This window comes from Gadus macrocephalus, chromosome 5 (assembly GCF_031168955.1).
Source record: "Gadus macrocephalus chromosome 5, ASM3116895v1".
Lineage (NCBI taxonomy): Eukaryota > Metazoa > Chordata > Actinopteri > Gadiformes > Gadidae > Gadus > Gadus macrocephalus.
In genome coordinates this window covers 4650371-4673668 of record NC_082386.1, presented here as the reverse complement: position 1 = coordinate 4673668, position 23298 = coordinate 4650371, and the positions used below count along the sequence as shown (strand labels likewise).

Below are 23298 nucleotides of genomic sequence, written 5' to 3'. Positions count from 1 at the left end.
CTGGTGTTTGTATTTATTTGCTTGATTACTTTAATGTAGCCTAGAAGCTACAACGACGACACAGACATATTAAGTTGTAGGACTTTCAGTACGTCAGCTTATTTCTGTTTTTGGCAATAATATCGGTCTTACATTGATAACACACTGAGTGTTGTCATTTGGTCATGTTTCCAGGCACAGGCATCACTCATTGGTCTGCACACTACACTGGAGCAGCCAATCACATCATGCTCCTCGTCATCAGAGACCTACAAAGCTCTTCAAAGCCACACGGTACGTCCCCACATCCTTTTACTGAAGCATAAACACAGGAAGGGCTAAGCGGTCCCCTTCTGAAGTGAAGGGGATGACAGTCCCTCATCAGCATCTTCTTGATTCTCAGGACGTTCTACATGCGTTGGGACTGCCTTGGGTTCAGAGTTAGGGGTGATGGTTGAGAGTGCGGGGTTAGTGTTCAGAGCTAGGGGTTCGGGCTGAGAGTGAGGTGCTAGGGTTAGGGTTCTCTTCGACCTGCGTGGTAACTCCCCCTCCCCCTCCCGTTGCCCCCCCAGGACGTGTGCCAGGGCCTTGAGAAGCTGAAGGCGGGCGTGCTGTCCCTGTCGGCCAGCGCCCGGAGACTCAGCGACAAAGAGGAGGCGGAGAGAGCGGCGGCCGCGCTGCAGGCCAGCTACGACGTCAGCGTACAGCAGGCCAAGGACAAACAGAGCCAGCTGGAGGGGCTGCTGTCGCTCTGGCAGAAGTGAGACGCGTGGTGGCACATGGACATGGGCTGGGGTTAAGAGTTAGTCAGGTGGAAGCTACAGTGGTTAGTACTGCTGCCTCACAGCAAGAAGGTCCTGGGTTCCAACCTCAGGGTGGGGCGGGGGGGGGGGGGGGGGGGGGGGGGGGGCGGTGGAGTTCACGTGGGTTTCCTCCGGTGATCCAGTTTCCACCAGACAACCATGTGAGGTTAATACTCCTGCCGCTGCCCTTGACCAAGGCACTAGGCAACAAGCCGACTACTTTAGTCGACTTTAATTGCAGAATCACATTTCGTTTTATACTACTTAGTACTTGTGTAATAAATAATGGTATCTTCATTGTTGCTGCAGGTATGAGAAGGACCGGTCCAGCTTTGTGTCCTGCTTAGAGAGGAGCGAGTCGCTCTCTAACCTAGAGAGCCGCCGATTCTCCACCGACAAAACCAAACTGATCAGCGAGCTGCAGGACCTACAGGTACACCACAAACCCAATGCTAAGTAAAACTAAACCAAACTGATCAGCGCAGGGTACAGCACACACCTCATACTTCTAGTACTAGTACTATACTACAAGTACTATATTATCTTAATAATATGATAGTACACTGCTAGTAGTAGCACTATACTGCTAGTACTATACTATACTGATAATACGATTACTATACAACAACACTGATACTACTAGTACTATACTATACTATACTGATACTACGTGTATCTAGTATACTAAACTGATAATATTAGTGCTATACTAAACTGATAATACTAGCACTATGCTAAAACAATACTACTCAAACACACCTCCTGGTAACATGTGATGAGATGAGGGATCAGATGTGTTCCCCTCTCCCCTCCACCCCCTCCAGGGTCTGCACTCTGAGCTGCGCTCCCTGGAGGCGTGTCACGCGGGCCTGGTGGCCCTGGCCTCCGCCCTGGGGTCCAGTGCCCCCCAGCAGAGGGCCCAGCTGCTCACTGAAGACCTGGGGACCCTGCACACAAGGTGGAGCGCCCAGAACACCGCCGTCCCCCAGAGGTACGGACCGCCTGGGGAAGATCTGCCTCAGGGCGCTGGGGCAGAGGTACTGACCTCCCGGGGCAGAGGTACTGACCCCCTGGGTCAGAGGTACTGACCTCCTGGGGCAGAGGTACTGACCCCCTGGGTCAGAGGTACTGACCCCCTGGGGCAGAGGTACTGACCTCCAGGGGCAGAGGTACTGACCCCCTGGGGCAGAGGCACTGACCTCCTGGGTACCATGTGCTAGTGTTTACACTGGATGGCAATGGCTCGGATTCATAATATCATTCGGAGGCACACACAGCTTTTGGCCGTGATCTGTAAATATTCTAAAACACTCCGGGTGCTCCGGCGGGAGTCCTGGAGCTCTATATCTAAATAATATCAAATTATATATAGATATCTATATATATATGATATTATGAATCTCAAATAGGGTTGGTGGTAACTTTATACGCAAATTAACGTGAATTTAAGGGAATGAACGGGAATTTAGCGGATTATATGGAAATAAACTGGGAATTTTCAAAATTGAAGGTTAAAACCAATAATCTTGACTAAAACAGATGCCATTGAAGTACACTTGAATATCCATGCCATTCCTCAATCCCATGCACATAGCACATTGCTTACTGCATGGCTATTGAGACCACTTCCCCTACAGGCACTGGGCATTCCTCCATCACATGTATTGATGATTTCTAGAAGACTGGACCACACTTTTGACTAATTGTATCATTTTGCATGGATGTTTTCTTATATGTATGCTTGGATATGATACAATTCGATAACATTACCCTATATTCCCAGTTAGTTCCCCTAAATTCCCATAAATTCCAATAATTCCCATAAATTCCCTTGGAAAGTTTCAAAGATGGTATATTTCCAAAATATCCCACCTTAACCAGTTTACTGGAAATTTACCGGAAATTGTCCACCCCTTTGCAACCCTAATCTCAAACGATTGTGTTGGATTCTCCGACGTCTCTGGGGATTGTTGCTGTTTGTGGATTCCTGGTACTTCCACTATGATTCTCGTTGGGAAGTAGGCTACCAGAGATGTCAGAGAACCCGACTCAGTCTAGTCTTTTCACCAAATAGGAGCTTTACGCAAGCTTGCGTTATTGTGTTGCGTGTTATGTGCCTTAATCCCAACAGCAGGTTAGCAAGTGTAAAACACTTGTTTTACAGTGTGTGTATTCACACACACACACATGTGGCGCTCGCACGGTCGTAGCTCATTGGCGGACCAAATTCTCTGGGCGGGCAAAGCAGAGAAAGGGGAGGTAACCTGGCCCCATATTCAAAGCAGAGTAGGATACCGAGTGCTCGTTTTACACCTCACGCCATTTCTAGCCACTGGGGGACGATAGGCAGGCTAGGGGTATTGATATTATTGTTAGAAAACCTCATAAAGTGAAATTGGTTGACATTTTGACAAAATATACAGTATCTTATATTTCTGTTCAGCTTTACTTTTGCTACTTTAAGCTCTAGTATTAGCACATACTAGCCCGGTTCTAAGTTCAATTAGTTGTTCAAAAGATGAATACTAGTTATTGTCATGGTTAAATAACTCAGTATTTGTTAAAAGGCCAACACTTATTCTCACATCTTTCTGACATTCTTCTCCACCACCAGGACCCAGGAGCTGCAGAGCCACTTGTCGCAGGTGGAGCAGTTCGACCAGGCTCTGGTGAAGTTCTCCCAGTGGGGCGAGAGCATGCTCTCCACCCTCCACTCCGCCTCTCAGATAAACACCACCCACCTGCCACCGGCCGTGACGCAAGTGAAGGTGAGGAGGACAGCGGTGGCGCTGAAGAACAGAATTCAGTTCTGAGGTCATTGCTTTGAGGACCTCAAAAGACAGACATTATTCCATGGCAGGAATAGCGCCCTCCTGCCTCGGGTGGTGCAACAAACCAAACACTGCAGGACATTGTGACCATGGAACGGTATACTGAAAGACAGTCTCTCTCTCTCTCTCTCTCTCTCTCTCTCTCTCTCTCTCTCTCTCTCTCTCTCTCTCTCTCTCTCTCTCTCTCTCTCTCTCTGTCAGGATAACCGAGCCGCTCTCCAGAAGCAGGCGGTCGTGAAGCAGATCCTGGAGCAGCAGACGGAGTGCCTGTGTCGGGCCTGTGAGCCCGGCGACGCCCAGCTCCTCCACGGCCGACTGGAGAACTGCCTCCTGCCCTACCTGGAAGCCCGGCAGGCGGCCGAGCTCCAGCTGGAGTGCCTGGAGCGGCTGCAGGCCTTCCTGCAGACCCAGGGCACGACGGCGGCGACCCTGCAGGGCCTGAGGCAGACGGTGGAGGGCGCGGGCAGCTGGGACCGCGCCCGCGTGGAGGAGCTGCAGCAGGAGCTGTCGGCCGTTCTGCCCGAGGTGGGCCGGCTGGAGTCCCTGGCGGCCGGCTTGGACAGCGGCCTCTGCAAGGGCCACCTGCACGTGGGCGACGGCCAGGGGGCGCGTACCTCCTGCCGGCGCATGGCCGACGCGCTGAGCGCCGAGGTGGACGCCGTCCGGAGCCTGCTGGGCTCCAAGCAGAGCGAGGCGGACGCCCTGGGCGCCCTGTGGACCTCCTTCAGACAGCGCAAGGAGCAGCTGCTGAAGACCGTGGAGGACATTGAGGAGAAGGCCGACCACCAGAGCATGAAGGAGCCCAGCCTTCAGGCTCTGCAGCAGAGGTGAGCGGAGCCCCTGGGCCAATAGGCAATAGCAGCATCGTCACCGTGCTCACGGACGTTATCGCGTTTCAAAACACATCGTGAGATACTGGCGTGGTTGTTTGCAGCATATTCACGTTCCCATTAGTATGAGCGGGATGTTGCAGCCTTTGACCGCCTCCGCCCCCTCCGCCAGGCTGCGTTTCTTCAACCAGTTGGAGGACGAGCTCCAGTCGCACCAGCACGAGGAGCAGTGGCTGAGGGACAAGGGCCAGCAACTCGCCCAGCGCGACGCAGAGTTCGCAGGCGAGGTGCTGCGGGAGATCGGCCTTTTGAAGTCCACCTGGGAGGACACCAAGAGACTCATCTCAGACAGGTACGGGGAGACTGGGGAGATTTAAAGCTGCCTTTACCTCTATTTTAGTGACATCAAAAGTGGGCGTCTCCAGCTAGATGTGTGCTGGATAGATCAGTCTACCAGCCTACCCAGTGGACTGTAGCAAATGTTGCCCATCTATCATTCATACATCTAGGTGGACACGCCCACTTACACCTTGAAACAGTCTTTATAGTTTACCATCTTTACAAACATAACCAAACCGTTGAACCATTCAGCCAGTAAACTGCTCCTGGTGAATAAACAAGAGTAATGCTGTTTTTCTGACAGGCAGGGGCAGTGTGGGGTCCTGGTGGAACTGATGAGAGAGTACCAGGGTCTGAAGACCTCCATCACTGGCATCGTGGAGAGCACAGAAGCTGTGGTGGATATCAGCTCTGCTCTCAAGGACCACGAAGAAACCAAGAGATCCCTATCCAAGGTTGGTCCAACTACCATCATTAGCAATCAAACACCCGTTATCCAAGGTAAGTCACATCATGGAAATGCACTGTTCATGCAGGCTGCAGTTTTGGCATCTTTCTCAATGAGTAAGTGACGAGTGAAACACTTTTAGCACTACTGAGTATGGAATATTTGCACCCAGAGATTTGGTTCCATTTAGTAAATCTGTCAAGCTTTCTAAACACCTCCCCCTGCTGCAGACACTTCTTATCTTCAATCTTCATCCTTATAAATCAATGAGTTGTCTGTGTGTCTTCCATTCTCTTCCCATGTCCTGGTGCAGCATGAGGGGGTGAAGACCAACATGTCTGGTAAGCAGCAGGAGCTGGACCTCTTCTCCAGCCGGGGGAAGCAGCTGCTCAGCGAGCTGAGGATGATCCCTGACTGCGACGCGCAGGTCATGAAGAAGGATGTGGAGACGCTGGTGGATCAGTGGCTGGATGTGAGTGGGATCCTATACAGTATAGGTGAAAGTCTGCTTTATCACTGAGAGAGGCTTTCACACAATGAGAAAAGAAACCTTGACACATGACACATAAGAGAGCTCTCCCTAAACGCGTTGAGTTACGAATTAAGGCTAGACATTGCCAAAATAAAAAAGGGCGAAAAGATAATAAATGTGATCCATTATACCGAATGGTGGTCTGTATGGTCATACAGTGTCTTTTCCATATGTATGTAAAATATACATTATAGGGTCACTTAATGCTTTGCTGCCAGTTTAAACAACAGATGAAGTGTCTTACTCTGGGACTCCACGACTGCAGGTGTCGGAGAGAGTGGACGACAACATCGACCGCCTCAGCAAGAGTTTGGCGGTGTGGGAGGAAGTGCGCAGGATCAGTGACGACATCGAGAGCTGGGCCAGCAGCTGTGCCTTAGAGCTGAGTGAAAGTCTGAACAACCTCAACGACAGCCACAAGATGTCCGGCAGGCTCGCTGTGGTAGAGGTAAGGCCACGGTCTTCCATCGCAGAGCAGAGCAAATCGTATTGACAGTCGAATAAAAACCAACTAACTTAAGAGAGATTCGTGGTCTCGTGATCGCTCTACAGCTTAGGAAGCCTACTCTCTGTATTGAAAGTTAACTTGGTGGCTCAAGGGTGTGAAAATAATCCAAGTTTCTTTCTTTGCCAGTAAACGTACACTTTGGGAGAAAAGCTAGAAAAGCAGAGGACAAAGACAATTTGGCTGACATCTTCTTCTTCTAGGAATTATGACCCATAGCCACTGTGTATATTTACAGAAAGAAATTGTGGAGAAAGAGCAGAGACTGAACACCCTTCTGGAGAACGTAGAAGAACTGAAGCAACACAGCGGAGGCCAAGAAACTCCCGCTAAACTACAGGTATAAAATTCCCCATTTCTAAGGCCCAACTACGAGTATACTTGGTGTAGGCCAGCATATTTAAATGTTGCTTTCTTTGTGCCAGGCGCTTGAAGCAGACTTGCAGATGAAGATCAGCAATGTCCACAAGCTGTGTGAGCAGGCGAGGGGGAACCTGAAGGACTTCAGCTCCCAGAGGAAACAGCTGGAGGACTACATTTCCCAGATGTCAGACTGGCTGAAGAGTATGGAAGAGTCCCTGATTTCAACAACCACGGGGTCGGATCCTGAGGATATCTACAGTGTCAAGGTGCAGCCCTATTGCTATTAAGGGGATAGCTCAGCAGGTAGCGCTCTAGGCTGGTTCTAAACTTTAGGGTTTGTCGATTCAACCTTCAGCTTTTCTGACAGAAAGTGTAATATCCCGATGAGCCAGTTGACAATGTTGGGATAGTTCACTTTCTACATGAGCTAGTTCAAAGTTCAGTTCACAAATTTTAAAATGAACTAGTTCACTTCAATTAATTTTGAATTAAGTTCACAGTTCGAAAAATGAACTAATGAACTAATGAGCAACATGCCACATCCCATATAGAACCACAGACAGCAATTATTTTATTAGTTTTAACACTGAAACAATGCGTCAGATTTCATCTTCATATTCAATTTTGAATCCTTTTCCAACCAGGGTTTACCTTAGAATTCCCCCATTGTTGCTTTAACGCTTTGTTGCCGTCCATTCAGTCCACACTATAGCAGCTTCTGCTTCAGCTGTCAACCCTTCAAAAGGCAAAGGGCCATGAGCCTGCGCCAAACCTGTAATTCCAATGAGTAGAGTGTTAATATGTTATCATTTATCAATTACATTGTCTACTCAATAATGCATATCTTCAGGACCTTACACAATGATATTTAAAAAGTCAGAGAAACCAGTGTTTGAGTTCAAAGCATATTCCCCAATTATAGGATCTCCAGAAAGAGCTCCTGAACCAGCAGGGTAGCATCGATGCTACCAGGGAGAGCCTCAACAACCTGTGCAGAAAGTACCCCTCTGAAGAGCTGGCTGGCCTGGGATCAGCCCTCACCGACCTGATCAAGAGCTATGAGGCCATCAACCAGCTTTCAGCCCGGACGCTGGTGGGGATGCAGCACTGTCTGCAGCAACACTTCAATGGTGAGATAACTCAACCTGATTCAGTCTGGTGAGACACCTCAACCTGATTCAGTCTGTGGAGACACCTCAACCTGATTCAGTCTGTGGTGACCCCTCAACCTGATTCAGTTTGTGGAGACACCTCAACCTGATTCAATCTGTGGAGATACCTGGCCTTTGGGACTATATCCATAAATGCCTCTCTCTGTTCTCTCTCTTTATCTACCTCTCCCTCTCTTTATATCTCTCTCTCCCTCTCCCTCTCCCTCTCCCCCTCCCCCTCCCCCTCCCCATCTCTCCATCTCTCTCTCTCTCTCTCTCTCTCTCTCTCTCTCTCTCTCTCTCTCTCTCTCTCTCTCTCTCTCTCTCTCTCTCTCTCTCTCTCTCTCATCAGACCTTGTCCAGGAGTTTCATCGATGGCTCTCTGAACAGAGAGAGATCGTGAAAGAATGCTCTGACCGATCAGGGGACACCTGTGTCGTTGATCGCAAACTCCAGAAGATCAAGGTATTCAGTCCCCTTTGAGTGGGACCAAACGCAAACATCGCTAGCTACTCTTTTCAGAGCTGGCTGTCGCCTTGCATGGTTGACCTTGCTGTCGGTGTGACAAAGTGTTTGCTAACCGTTGTAAGTCGCTTTAGATAGTGGCGTTTGTTAAATACCCTCAATTTAATGTAACGACACACTGCACAAAGGACTCTGCTTAAGGGGTATGTCCCTGTTCTTGTCCAGGGAGCGATGGAGCGCGTGGAGGAGGGAGAGGTGCGTCTCACGCAGGTCTGTGAGGAAGGGGAGAAGCTGCTCCTCCACCTCCCAAAGGCCAGCGCCGGCCAGGTCCAGCAGAACCTCTCCTCCATCCAGCAGGACTGGGACAGCTTTGTGGAGCAGTGCCGGCAGAACCAGCAGATCCTGGAGGACAGCGCCACCCTCATGAAGGGGTAGGCCATCCACAGGGCAACAGTTTTCAGCTGTGCTAACATAATTGCACAAGGGTTTTCTAATCATCAGTTAGCCTTTTAATAAGATCAGCTAGTTAGAGCCTTTAGAACACAAGAGTGATGGTTGCTGGAGATGGGCCTCTGTACACCTACGTAGGTATTCCGTGAAAAATCTGCCCTTTCAAGCCAGAATAATTTACAACATTAACAATGTCTAGACTGCATTTCTGATTCATTTAATGTTGATGTTGATGTAATGTTCATTGAAAAAAACTGCTTTTCTTTAAAAAAAACTGACATTTCTAAGTGCCCCCAAACTATTGAACGGTAGTTACGCAGTTAGTTAGTGCCATATTCCCATGTAGGTAAGTAGGGTGGTAGTTAGTTCTTTAAACTAGACATAGAGAGATAGTAACCTGTGTAGTAAACTAGGTATAGGATGGTAAGTTGGTCGGTAACTACCTATATAGGTAACAACCTAGGTATACTACCTTTGTTAGTATACCTTGCTAGGTCGATTGAGTGAGGGACATGTTGGTTTTTGGTTTCTTTTTACAATTCTAGGGTTAGCTATTTAACTAGTTATATTGTTAAGTTTGCTGCTCATTTTCTGTAAAGTTCTGTCTGGTCAGTCACAATAAGTGCCAGATGATGCCCATGATTTCGAGGTTGGCAGTACATCTCACATCTCTTGTTTTTAAGATTGAGAGGACCCTTTGTAAAGCCTCTCCCCGTGCTCCCAGGTTCGAGGGCCGGCTCAAGAAGCTGCGCTGGTGGCTGGAGCACATGGAGAAGAGGATGACCACCGACCTGTCCGAGGCCCAGCAGCAGCGAGGCCCGGAGAAGGCCATGCTGGAGCAGGTGGAGGAGTATCAGCAAGAGGTGCTCAAAGAGAGGTACGCACAAAGGCAATCATCAGCTCCCCTTCCATCGCAAAGCACACTACTTCCCCTCTTTTCTACCGTTTATTGGGGTCCGGATAGCGCAGTGGACCCCCAGCTGGAAGTTACCTTGGGTAGTTTGCGTCAGATAAAAGCATTTAGATTGTGCATCCCACCCTCCCAGGGACTCGTTTGAGCGCTTGTGCCAGGAGGCGCAGGCCCTGAACGAGGGCGGGCGCGGCGACGGCAGTGAGACGCGGGTGTCGGCCCAGCTGCAGTCCCAGCAGCAGGCGCTGCTGCGGCGCGCCCGCGAACGGCTGCGCAGCTGCCAGCTCACCCTGCAGGAGCAGCAGGCCTTCCAGGACACCCTGCAGAGCACCTGGTCCTGGCTCAATGGGGCCCAGGAGCGCCTGGCCTCGCTCGACAGCACCGTGGGCAACAAGGAGACGCTGGAGAAGAGGCTGGGGCTCGTACAGGTTAGTGGAACGAACCCTTTGCTGTGTGTCTCGTTGTGATCTTGGGATATCATTAGTGATCGTTAGTATCATATATCATACCATACAAGCTTAAAGGGAAACCAAACACTCAAATAGTTCCATCTCAGACATAACCCTATTCCTAATCAATTAGGCTGCATAGCTCAGGAGATAAAGTAGGTCTACACACAACCATCTAAAGTGCTGCATCCCTACAGCAAACAACAACCAAAACAAAAGCCTAACGAAATCTTCCACCGCAGGTAGGGCCTTACCACGCAGTTTACAAACGAGTCGTCCACCCGTGAAGCGGTTCTGATGTGGTGTGCATGATCTGGTAAAGAAAGGTCAAGAAGCCTCGTATGAATCCAGTGTGCTCGGTTCTCCGTCAGGATATCCTGCTGATGAAGGGCGAGGGGGAGGTGAAGCTGAACATGACCGTGGGGAAGGGGGAGCAGGTCCTGAAGCACAACAGTCCGGAGGGCCAGGAGGCCATCCGCTCCCAGCTGCAGCGGCTCAAGGACTCCTGGGCCAACATGCTGATGACCTCCATGAGCTGCCACAGGTGAGGAGACACAAGCCTCTGCTGGGCCCCGCTGGAACTGATCCTCTCATCCAACGGCTTCTGAGCTCTTTCAATATTGACTGATTGGCGTTGTAGGCAAGGCAAGGCAACTTCATTTATAAAGCACTTTTCTTACACGAGGCAGACCCAAAGTGCTTCACATAGAAACATTGTCATACAATAAAAATAAAATAATAGATAAGTAAAAGAAAACATAGACAGAGTTAAAAAATTTGCAAAATATATAGAAAATAAAGGCAAAAAAAAATATTAGAAAGTGCAATGTATTTAAGAACAGATCATGTATCTCTCTGGTATCAGATCAACATTGCTATGCTGATGCATGTCATCAGCATAGAAATGATGGTCGATATTGTTATTTTGCAAGATTTGCCCTAGTGAGAGCATGTAGATGTTGAATAAAGAGGGTCCTAAGATCGATCCTTGTGGGACTCCACATGTCACATTGGTTAATTCTGATACAAAGTCGCCAATGGAAACAAAGCAGTTCCTATTTTGTAGGTAGGACCTGGTCCTATCCAGGTGATTCAACCTGTGAGTACAGCCACCTGCCAAGGCAAAAACTCCTTAAGCCATTGCAGTCAGCATTGTCATTCCCTCTGGCTCAATCCACTTAGTTGTCCTTCAAAGGCAAAAAATACCCCAAAAGAGAGGTGCACTGTCCAACTATCCATAATGTTGCATGATCATTTATCATCATTTTGACCTCCTTTTCTAAACTACTTTTGCAATTTTGGGCTAATTTTTACAAGTGCGGAAACGGACAAGTAACAAAAACTTAAACCTTTGCGGACATGTTCAAATGCAATGAGAATGCAATGAAACAGACAGGGAAATCCAAAAATAGGTTGATTTCGTTGATCTTTGATTTCCCATTCTGTTTCGTCCCCCCCAGCCGCCTGGAGTGGACAGTGGCCCAGTGGAGCTGCTACCAGGAGAGCCGGAGCCAGCTGCAGCAGTGGCTGGAGACGGTGGAGCAGGAGGTGAGCATGAACCTGCCCCAGCAGCCCGGGCTGAAGGAGAAGGCCTCCCTGCTGGAGCGCCTGCGGGCCGTGCAGGCCGACGTGGAGGCCCACGCAGGGGTGCTGTCGCGCCTCACCGAGAAGGCAGTGGAGCTGCACGAGAAGACCGCCGACCAGATGTTCGGACCGGAGCAGAGGGCAGAGCTCAACGTCCATTTTGCCGACCTCTCCGCCGTGGTCAAGGTGGGAAAACAAAGAGGGCTCGTAGGGGTCAAATAGTATGTGGTATATGTGACGTACATGGTTCGTCCTAGGTCAACCTCACTGTCCAAGAACGACGAAGTAAATAAAGTGCTAGTTTAATAGCAGTTTTTTCAGTGACCTAGCATTTAAATAATTACAGTGAAGTTACAGGGCACTGTATAAAGAGTACAAGTCTAATGGAACCCACAAGAAGGTCACAAATAAACAAAGACGAACAAATGCCTGCTACTATGTTACACTAAACTCGTATCTTTCCAAAATCTTGGCGTTCTGCTAAATCCCCCCAAAATAACAACCGTCTTCCTGCCCTCACTCAAAGGGCAAAGTGCACTCCATGGAGGGTATTGTGTCCGAGCACGAGCAGTACCTGGACGCTGTCCGGGACTTCAACGACTGGCTCATCTCGGCCAAGGAGGAGCTTCAGCGCTGGTCGGACCTGTCTGGAGACACCACTTCAATAAGGAGAAAGCTGTCCAAGGTGCAGGTACGGATCAACGCCTGCTGGGGAGTAACCAGCGCCAGTGGGTCTAACTGGGTAGACCCGGTCAACAGGTAGACCCGGTCATGTGGTAAGTGGTCGTCCACTACCATGTTTCTGGGAGTCCTGAGGAGTCCTCGAGCAAAGACGCCAAACTCGAAAGCGGAAACCTGCACCAAATTGAATTCCGTGTATTTTCTCGATGCCAATTTCAATGATTCTGATTCTCAATGAGCTAGTTGACGTCTTGTATCCTCGCTACCACTGCCGCCGATGTGCGGCTTAGTGGCTTGACGTCTACAGCTGCTTGAACCAGAGGTTCAGGGCACAGGACTGCAGCTAATCCCGTTCCGGACCTCCTCCATGCAGGAGCTGCTGGACTCAAAGCAGCGGGGCAGGGAGAGGCTGAGCCGGGTTCAGCGCAGCGGCGCGGTGGCCCGGGACCACACCGGCTCCGGGGGCTTCGAGGCCGTGGAGCGCGAGGAGGCGGCCCTGCTGTCGTCGTGGGAACAGTGGGAGCGCGGCGCCCTGCAGACCAGGGCTAGCCTGGAGACCTCCCTCTCCCAGATCGCCAGCTCCGAGCAGGAGTTCAGCGTGCTGTCATCTCGGCTGGGGCAGGACCTGCACGACTTCGGTGCCCAGCTCCATGACTGCCGCCTCAGGCTGGCCCAGTGTGAGGGAAAACACAGCGGGGAGGAGTGTGTCAAGGCCTGGCAGCTGGCAAAGGTCTGTTTCAGATTGTCTGCATTTAAGCAGGCCCGCTTCGGGCATAGGACCAGTTGTTCCTATGTGTTCCTAAGTTATCACAGGAAGGAAGGTACTGGTATAGCTCGATCTATACCAGTACCTTCTCGTCAGATCCTTATGAATCCTAAATACATTTGCCAGGATTCATCAGACCTCTCTGACATCCTCTGTCTTGTCCTTGAGTGGTTGAACTCGATCTTTAACAGCCTTTGACAAGTCATCCTATAAATGTATGCACTATAGCGTATATAGCCTGAGTCCTAATTTATGATGGATGGGCGTTCGAAATATGAATGCAGAGACAGGATGGAGTGTATGTGGTCATTGATCTCTAGGTATTGATCCTCATTTCCGTCACTCCCAGGCCACGCTGGCGGACCTGGTGAAAGCTGAGCCCACGTCAGAGAGTTTGAAGACTCAACTCAATGACCTATGCCGGTTCTCCAGAGACCTAGGCAAGCTGTCAGAGAAAGTGTCTTCCCTCATTAAAGAGTACAACAGGTAGGTCAAATAAACCAGGGAACTCCAACGCGACCGGTAGGCCCAATACAACTGGTAGCACTATGAGAATTATCAGGTATACCCAATATAACCAAGAATGAAAACAATCTGGAGCAAACCAGCATATAGTCACTGATCACACACTTCACCGGCAATGAAACACAAATTTGGTGAAATTGTGTTATTCATGCACCCATTATTTGTTAAGCCCCTTTGGGGATTAACCGTGTGATTTGTAGCCAGCCACTGATGCCGACACACCCGATTGTATTTCTTAAAGATGCCATGGCATGGCTTTGTGTTCCAGTCTCAGCCTCCAGGCCTCCAGAGGATGCCAGAGTAAGGAGAAGCTGCTGGACCAGGGCTTCCGCTCGGCCTTCAGAGAGTTCCAGCAGTGGCTGGTCAACGCCAAGATCAACACTGCCAAGTGCTTCGACGTGCCGCAGAACCTCAGTGAGGCGTCCTCCAGCCTCCAGAAGATCCAGGTAAATGGAAACATATCTGATTCTATGAATTTTTTTTTTACAATGTGTGTTGATCTTTCAGTTGATTATAATGCTGATTCAAAAGACTCATTTTATGATTATGATTTTATGGTGTTCTGATTGACAGTGTACATATGAACTGTACTTGACCCCAGTGTGTGCTCTCTGTTCCCCAGGAGTTCCTCGGTGACAGGGAGAAGGGCCAGAGCAAGGTGAATGGTGTGCTGGTGAGCAGCGAGCTGTTCACCAGTGTGGCGGCAAAGGACAGGGTGGAGGGCGTGCGGGCCAAGACCAACAGTGCCCGGGACGACTGGAAGAACCTAATGTCCAACCTGCACAGCAGAGAGACGAGCCTACAGGTGAACCACTGAGAAGCATCTCTCCTCCAATGAAGATTGATCTGCTTCATAACCAATCAGTTGTTATTGATATCCTTCATAACCATTCAGATATTATTGATCCTCTTCATAACCAATCAGATGTTGCTCTCCTCAGAACCTAGTATGTCAGATGAAGGACTTTGAGACGAGTGCCGAACCACTCCAGGGTTGGCTGAACGTAACAGAGCAGGCGGTGCAGGAGAGCAGCACACGTCTCCATGATCTCGGAGCCAAGAAGCAGGAGCTCCATAAACTGCAGGTAATGTATCCAAGCAGGTCATTGATTCTGGTAGTGGACCTTCACCCAACTCCACCCCGAGAGCCCAGTTCACCCCTCACGACCGCCTTTAACCAGCTCTCCATTTCAACTTCAAACAGCTTTAGAACAGTTTAGAACCTCCACAATGATAGCCGAGGCTGTTTCCAGTAGCAGACACTAACTAACTAACTTTCTTTTTAAGCATTCCTGCCATTATGTTGCTCATATCTGCTGAACAGTCAAAGCTCTCTCTACTCTTTAATGTCCAGTGTTTAGCAATGTCTGCAAAAAAAGAAAAGCCTTGCGCCATGCTCTGACCACCATCTTGCATCTCAGAGTGCTTGGTTCAACTTGCCTTTGCAGGCCATTTCTCTCTTCGTTCACATGTTGCACACTGCTAACCCTCCAATGCTTGTCAACATGTTTAACTGTCCCTGGTGTTTCTTGTCTCTTGTTCCTTCTTGCTTGCATGCCTCCCCGTTAACATGCTTGTGCTCTTCCAGTCCGTGCTGGAGGAGTTAGCCTCTCAGGATGTGCACCTGAGCAGACTCAGGGAGAAGGCCCAGCTGCTGTGGGACGAACACGCTGCCGGCAAGGGCTTTATGCACCATGTGTCTCAGCTCTCCGCCCAGTACCTAGCTTTAACCAACCTCACCAAGGTACGGTATCGCCCGGCGCCCCTGTCTCGCCTACGGCCCATGTTCGCTAAGTCTTCTTGTCTTCTTGTGTGCCTACTTGTCTCTTGCTCCCTCTCTGTCTTCATCTCTGTTGTTTTTAAAGATCAGAAGTAGGATTTCTAAGCTAGGAACACATGGCCCAAGTCTATTGAGCACTCAGGTTAACCTTAAAACATCCACTGCACTGACTGATGACTTGTGTGAATACACACGGTGTATGTGGCACTGCCAGTTAATTCACAGAGATAATAAACAACTTTGACTTGCATATCCAGTTGCACAGAAAATAAAAAGAAATGTTGCAATGTGTCAAGAATGTACCTACCATGCTCCCTTATTTGTTAGTCTGTTAAAGCTGAACTTGTTACTGGACAAAAAAAAAAATATCGACACCCAAACTCTGCCCTGTTGATCTCCTCTGGAAGAGCGATCGCGTGACAGGAGACAGCAGAGCTACAGTCAGCCTGGACGGAGCTCTTCCCTCTGCATCGTTATTTAACCTCAAAAGACAGAGCAAGAAGCAAGATGATAATATCGAAGGATCCTTTTTTTATCAATTGTACATTTTACAGAGGATATCCCAGCAGATAATGTTCCTGACTGAACATATCCAATACTATAAAACAGTACATCCGAAATACTAGGTTGTCTTGATTTGTCTGGAAAGCAAAACTTCTGGGACGATCACTACTGTTCCGCGGTTCTTGCAGGAGAAGGCTTCAAGAATTGACAGGATAGTCACCGAACACCAGATGTTTGCCCAGGGGCTCAAAGAGCTGCAAAACTGGGTGACCGACACTAGCCACATGCTGCAGACCTACTGTGCACCCACCGCAGACAAAAACGTCCTTGACAGCAGGATGATCAAACTAGAGGTAATGAGTAATTGTCAGTGGTGTGGAGGGAAACATTTGGGGATACGCTGTTGGGTAAACCCTCCATGATCATTAATGCTGCACTTCTAACATCCATGGTTCCCAGGCCTTGCTCTCTGCACGACAAGAGAAGGAGATCCAGCTGAAGATGCTGACCACCAGGGGAGAGTCTGTTCAGAGGAACACGTCGACGGAGGGGGTTCCAGTGGTGCAGAAGAACATACAGGACCTCAAGGACTCCTGGGATGCGCTGCTCTCTGCCTCCATTCAGTGCAAAAGGTTTCTTCGATTTTTTATGTTGCAATCTTAAGGCCGAAAATGTGAGATTCGTAAGTTTGATATTACTTTTCCAGGGTTAAGAAGTAACATCCATTTGGAATAATATGAAGTTGCTGATGCTGTGGACTCCTCGTGCTACCTCTTTGTCCTCTTCCTAAGCACGTTGTTTGATTATCTCTGCAGTCAACTGGAGGGATCCCTGTCTCAGTGGACAAGCTACCAGGAGGACGTCCAACAGTTCGTGGCCTGGATCGAGCAAGTGGAAGAGAGCCTGGAGTCTGGGACAAAACCCTGCTCGGAGATGAGAGACAAAAGTGCCAATCTGGGCAAAGCCAAGGTAAAGAAAAGCACGTACTTAAGTGTCTATTTTCTTCTTCAGAGTACGTTCTTAATTAGATGTACATGGATTAAAGTTCTCCGTCGCTACGACGGATTTCCGTCATTTGGAGTTCACAGAGGCCACTTCACATCTCCGATAACGTCGGGACAAATTTACAAACAGGCGTCATTTGGATAAACTAATCGCATATTACGGATCTAAATAGGTACTTTCTCGCATAAAAAAATATTAAAACTTAAGAAAGTGATGTATTAACAGCACTGAAGCGAGAATTAAAACAGCTTTTAGCAGCTTTACCGCTACCGCTGCCGCGAAATGCATTCTGGGAAACTTGCATACTGTATACTGCGGTGCAGTCGGTCTGCTGTATACTGCATACTGAATCCCACATTCAGTATGCAGTATACAGTACATACTGCGCAGTATGTAGTGTATACTGCATACTGAATCCCACATTCAGTATGCAGTATACAGTACATACTGCGCAGTATGTAGTTGGCAGTACGGTAGTGTGCAGTTTCGAACATGGACATAATACACACGTGTATTATGTCGTCATACGTCAACGCCGGTAAAATTGTCAAATTATATAGTGAGTATTTAAAAGGTCTACCGTTAAAATTGACTGAAAACACAAGCATTTTAATGTACATCCCGATTATATATTAAATATATATTAAATATATTATATACAAATGTATATATATACACACCATTTTCGCGCCACATCTTACGTCTCTTTGTTGTGTTAGTGTTGAGTGTCAGAGCGAAAGTTAAGCTAGTATGAACTCCCTTATAATGATTGACGGCTCTGATGTATCGGATATTGATAAAACACAAAAAAATAAATGGAGATGGGCATGGCTGACGGAAACGGGGAACGATGGCAAGCCTTACGGTTCATGGTGCAAAAAAATATGAGACAAGCTTTGCAAAAAAAAAATCTTAGAGTCTAATTGAAAAGACAACAAAAAAATTGCAATAGATGCAAAAGAACAGCTGTTTAAAATCCTCCTCCTGTAAAACAGTATTGGTCGAGCATTTAAACGTGATGGCTGCATTTGGTGCTGACGTCTTATACATTTGTATTTCTTAAGCAGGTGTCAAGTAACCTAACCTGGAACATGTTTCACACACTGCACGTGACTTGGCTGTAGCGCGAATAAAATTTCAGTCAGAAGATTTTTTTTCACTTTAATCCCTGGATGTACTGTATAAACTGAAAAAGTATCTTCCTCTTCATCAAATATACACTTTAGTCCCCTTCTTAAAACTATATTCATCAAATGTAAAAACGTTCTTCCCTCTTCTAAAGGATCTTCATCAAATGTATAGAACATCCACATCTACTTAGAATGATATTCGTCTTCTTAAAAATGAGTACTTTATCCCACTGTCATCAATTTTCTTTCTCAAACTGTCGCACACATTCGGCTAAGCCACGATACATTACTTCAGAGAATTATGCTGAGGGCAAAGTCACCATTCAACAATATCTCCCCAACCGACCAGAGAGTTACTTGCTAAACGTATTCACAGTACTTACAATTATAACCCACGACCTGTTTCCTATGATCGTTCCTAGCTGCTCCACGAGGAAGTGCTCAGCCACAGTGCCTTGCTGGACACCATCAGCCTGAAAAGTGCCAAGATGGCCGAACACTACGTCTCACAGCTGGAGCTGCAGGACCTGCAGGAGCGCTACAACGCTGTCAGAGAGAACGCCATGGTATCATACGAAGCAGATATTACTTACTTTTGCTAAATAAGGCTAATGGGTAACTGTGGCCAACAATCTATAGTTGGGAGTTGATGTTTCTTAGTGTGCAAGCAAATCTTTAGGCACGTCAAGAGTCTGGCATTGTACCATTATTGCTAGAGCCAGAGGACTTCCTTTAAAATTTCCAAAGGCTTTCAAAAAGCATTTGTAGCTCATGCTGGGCTCATTTGGGTTATGCGTTGGCGCTGACGAGGTGCTCTCCCCCCCCAGATGGCGGTCGGTACGGCGGAGGAGCTGGTGATGTCCCACCACGAGTACCAGCGGGCCCTCCAGGTGTTCGAGGACTGGCTGGAGGAGGAGCAGGAGAAGCTGAGCTGCTACACCCAGCTGGAGGGAGACGTGGACACGCTGGAGGAGACGCTCCAGAAGCTGCAGGTCTCGAATGAATAACTTTTGTTTCCCCCTACAGTTTGTTCTTCTTTTTCTTCTTTTTCTAAAGAATATATATATATTTTTGCATTGTCAAGGCAAATAAACTGTAGATATCAAAAACATATTGAATTTTCATCAAAAGCATACGATGTCTTGCTCCATGAATATCTTCTTCCTTATGAAATAAATAATTTTTATCATCCCTATTCCATTATACTTAAAATAAAAATCGACATACTCATTCAGCCTCTTCAAAGTTGCCAAATTGACTTTCTCTTCTTCATTTTCTTCTAATGGTCCTTTGCAAGTTATTGGTGATGAATTTGTGGTGGCTGTTATGTTTATCATTCATACTCTTCTTCTAAAATAATGATATTCTGCCCCTTGTAGTTCTTTTTCTGTTAATAATTGCCTTTCCGATGATATTGTGTCCATTACAACATTATTTGATAATTGTTATGAAAGCTAAAGTCAACCCTTTGCTGGTGAATACAGGAACTGCAGCTGCACTGCACAGAGGGCCAGGCCCTGCTCAACAACCTCCTTGTGTGCCGGGAGCTGGTCACCCCGTGGGGGCTGCCCCAGATGGAGGAGCGAGCCCTGGAGATGGCCCAGCAGGAGTGGCGGCTGTACCAGGGCCGACTGGGGGACACCAGGGCCCAGCTCAACAGCGCCCTAGCCAAGCTGCGGCAGATGGAGCAGAAGTTCCAGAGACTGGACAGCTGGCTGAGGGGTATGGAGACCAAAGGACAGCTGCGTGGCCATCGCAGGTCCGACCGCACCACCAAGGACGCTCAGCTGGAGCTGATTAAGGTTTGTTGAATCATTGATCCAGAAGAACCCAGAAGTACAGCAATGCTCGTAATGCTGCCGTAGTCGAACACCTGTAGTAGTCAAATAACTGCTGTAGTCTAAATCCTGTAATAGAATGATGGCATAGTTTAAATGCTGCAATAGTCGTAATGCTGCAGTATTCATAATGATGCAACAGCTAATAATAATCTATTTAATTTATATAGCGCTTTTATAGACACTCAAAGAAGCTTTACAGTGAAGGGGGGGGACCTCACTCACCACCACCGGTGTGTAGCACCCACTTGGGTGATGCACGGCAGCCAATGATGTCGTTGTTGAACTCAGGCTGTAGTCAAAGTGTTGAAATGCTGCCGTGCTCAAAGTGCTGCTGCACTGTAAATGCTGCCATAGTTTAAATAGGATGCTGTAGTCAAATATTAGGCTGCTAAATGAGGCCGTACTCGAAATTATGCCTTTGTTGAAATTGTCAAAATCAGGCCGTTGTAGAATTGATGCCTTGGTCAAATTGATGCCTTTATAGAAATGCATTCATAATTGATATTATCGTGTTGAGTAAATGCTTTAGTAATGGAAATGCTGATGAGTCGAAATGCTACCTTAGTGGAAATGAAGCCTTTGTCAAAATGCTGCTGTTGTCAAAATGAGGTAAATAAAAATATGGCATTGTAGAAATTATGCCATGGTCGAAATGCTGCCATAGTTGAAAGAATGCTGTTGTTGTACTGATGCTTAGGGTTGAAATGCTGCCTTACTCAAAATTAGGCGGTAGCCAAATGCTACCTCAGTCTAAATCTTGCCATTGTCAAACTGTTGCTGTTGTCATAATTAGGTTGTTGTCCAAATAATCCTGTCGTCGAAATCTGGCTGTAGGCGATATGATGGTGTTGTGGATAAGCCGCTGTCGTATAAATGCTGCCGTTGTTGCAATGCTGCGGTAGTTGAAAGAATGCCATTGTTCTAGTGATGCTGTGGTCTAAATGATGCCTTAGTCAAATAGTTACTGTAGTCAAAAGGAGGTTAACCAAAAGCTCCTTTGGTCAAAATCAGGCCATTGTCGAAATCAGGCTGTAGACAAATTGATGTGCATCCATAGTCAATATTATTGCCTTGTAGATAAGCTGTTGTTGTGTAAATGCTCCCGTCATAGAAATTCTGCCTCAATTGAAATTCTGCTGGAGTCTAAAGTATGCCGTAGTTGTACTGATGCTGAGGTCCAAATGCTGCCTTACTCAAAATTAGGCTGTGGTCGAAAAGTTTAAATGCTGCTGTTGTTGAAATGCTGCCGTAGTTGAAAAGATGCTGTTGTTCTACTTGCTGATGTTGAAATGCTGCCTTGCTCGAAATTAGGCCGTGGTCGAAATTATGCAGTTTTCAAAATGAGGTTGTTGTCCAAATGGTCCTGTGGTGGAGATCAGGCCATCGTAGAAATGATGCCTAGTCAAAATGATGCCTTCAAAGAAGTGCTTCCATAGTCTATTGCGTTGTGGATAAGCTTCTGCATATGGTCCCGTAATGTAAATGCTTCCTTAGTCGAAATGCTGCCATAGTGGAAATTAAGCCTTTGTCAAAATGCTGCTGTCTTCAAAATCAGATGAATGTCATTGTATAAATAAAATTATCCCATCGTAGAAATGCTGCCATGCTGTGGTATATATACTGCTGGAGTTGAAATACTGCCGTAGTGGTACTGAGGCAGTAGTCTAAATGCTGCTATGATCGAAATGCTGCCATAGTAGAAATGATGCCATAGTAGAAATGTTACCGTGGTTGAAACAATGATGTTGTTGTACTGATGCTCAGGTCGAAATGCTGCCGTACTCAAAATTAGGCTTTGGTCAAAATGATGCTGTAGTCAAAATGAGGAGATGTCCAATTGATCCTGTGGTCGAAATTAGTTTGTAGTCGATATGATGATGTTCTTGACAAGCCACTGTCGTAGAAATGTAGAAATGCTGCAGTCAAAATGATGCTGTAGTATATTATCTTGAATTGAGTGTGGATATCGAGATAACGGCCATGAAGGCTTTGTAAGGGTGCAGAGTGTCAGCCTATAACAATGCAATGTGTCCCCTACTAATACACTAATGTTATTGTGCATTCTTTCTGGGTTCAGAGCTGGCAGGAAGAGGTGCTTGTCTACCAGGAGGAGATGGAGGGCCTCAGTATTCTGGCCCAGCAGGTTCTGGATGAAACCCACATCACTAGTCGGATCAGCACCAGAGCCACCCAGATCACAGCCCGCTACCATGCACTGCTTCTGCACTTACTGGTACAGTAACTATAACGACCCAAAACACTGAGCTTTGTCCCACATGCAGACACCCACTTGTGTGCGTTGTGGCACAGAGTCAATGTTTACCAGTTTACTAGTACAAATGCCATGTTGCCAGATTTGATAGACCTGAGTAAACTGAATCTATTAGGAATTTTAGGACGGCTTACAAAAAGCTTAATAAATACAGCAACATTTGTTCAAACCCGATCGCAGAACAAGGGGGTATTAAGATGAGATTCTGTAAAAAGAGGGCAAGAACGCATTGGATCCTCTGTCCTTTTGTCCTGTAGGAGACCATCAAGCAGCTCCAAGAGGAGGTGTCTTGCATTGAGGATGCCCAGGGTGTCTTGGGCACCTTCTCTGATTGGCTGAGCATGTCCCAGAACAGTTTCAGCACCGTGGCCAGCTGCATCGATGTGGTGGACCGCGTAGCCATGGAGAGAAAAATGAAGAAACTTGAGGTATACCCTTGCAGCCATCTTGGCTCAGATGTGCCCTTTTCCCTATGCATCTTGATGCTGATATCTTTGCACAAATTGATATTGTGCTCTGCATTCACATTGTTCAAAAGCATCATTACAATGTCACAAAATACCACCAAATCCAAGTGCAGAAATGGAGATTGTGACTGGACCCTGTGCCCTGGATGTCAATACGGCAGTTTCCGAACGCGGTATCCCAGTAGCCTCATTCGGGAAAATACCATCTCTGCTCTCTCAGGCGCTGCAAGGTGACTTGGAGCAGGGACACAACTTCCTGAAGACCTTGCGGGAGAAGACCGACCGAGCCCTGGACTACCTGGAGGAGCGGGAGGCCGGCCAGCTCCGGGAGGAGGTGGACGGCCGCCTCGGCCAGCTGGAGGAGCTGACGGTGGCCCTGCGCGCCCAACACAGCTCCCTGGAGAAGTGCATCTCCCTTTCCAAAGACTTCCTCGACAAGTACAAGGCCCAGTCGCACTGGGTCACCGACACCCAGAACCTCCTGGGCTCCGCCGTTGAGCCCAAGGCCGAGCTGTACCAGAAGAAGGCGCAGCTGGCTAAGTACAAGGTAGCTTAGCTGATGCTGTGCTTAGCTATTGTTTAGGTAGCTTAGCTCATGCTGTACTCAGCTATGGTTTAGGTAGCTAAGCTAATGAGTAGGTTAGCTATTGTTTAGGTAGCTTAGCTCATGCTGTACTCAGCTATGGTT

The 23298-nt window shown here is 47.7% G+C and overlaps 1 protein-coding gene across 1 annotated transcript in view; it reads left to right on the top strand.

The window, feature by feature from the left end:
- The window catches only part of syne1b (spectrin repeat containing, nuclear envelope 1b), a 102751-nt gene that overhangs the window by 19542 nt on the left and 59911 nt on the right, over positions 1-23298 (top strand). Inside the window, exons 8-42 of the mRNA XM_060052179.1 lie at positions 121-273; positions 552-739; positions 1092-1215; positions 1607-1773; positions 3397-3550; positions 3815-4440; positions 4616-4795; positions 5087-5237; positions 5544-5702; positions 6028-6210; positions 6506-6607; positions 6693-6896; positions 7553-7760; positions 8134-8246; positions 8472-8677; positions 9421-9573; positions 9743-10034; positions 10427-10599; positions 11516-11825; positions 12166-12330; positions 12694-13050; positions 13436-13572; positions 13880-14057; positions 14234-14416; positions 14553-14696; positions 15200-15355; positions 16084-16248; positions 16355-16527; positions 16711-16864; positions 18453-18596; positions 18858-19022; positions 19515-19832; positions 21949-22104; positions 22401-22571; positions 22831-23157. Of these exons, the coding sequence (XP_059908162.1) occupies positions 121-273; positions 552-739; positions 1092-1215; positions 1607-1773; positions 3397-3550; positions 3815-4440; positions 4616-4795; positions 5087-5237; positions 5544-5702; positions 6028-6210; positions 6506-6607; positions 6693-6896; positions 7553-7760; positions 8134-8246; positions 8472-8677; positions 9421-9573; positions 9743-10034; positions 10427-10599; positions 11516-11825; positions 12166-12330; positions 12694-13050; positions 13436-13572; positions 13880-14057; positions 14234-14416; positions 14553-14696; positions 15200-15355; positions 16084-16248; positions 16355-16527; positions 16711-16864; positions 18453-18596; positions 18858-19022; positions 19515-19832; positions 21949-22104; positions 22401-22571; positions 22831-23157 (6939 nt within the window). The remainder of the gene's footprint in view (positions 1-120; positions 274-551; positions 740-1091; positions 1216-1606; positions 1774-3396; positions 3551-3814; positions 4441-4615; positions 4796-5086; positions 5238-5543; positions 5703-6027; positions 6211-6505; positions 6608-6692; positions 6897-7552; positions 7761-8133; positions 8247-8471; positions 8678-9420; positions 9574-9742; positions 10035-10426; positions 10600-11515; positions 11826-12165; positions 12331-12693; positions 13051-13435; positions 13573-13879; positions 14058-14233; positions 14417-14552; positions 14697-15199; positions 15356-16083; positions 16249-16354; positions 16528-16710; positions 16865-18452; positions 18597-18857; positions 19023-19514; positions 19833-21948; positions 22105-22400; positions 22572-22830; positions 23158-23298) is intronic.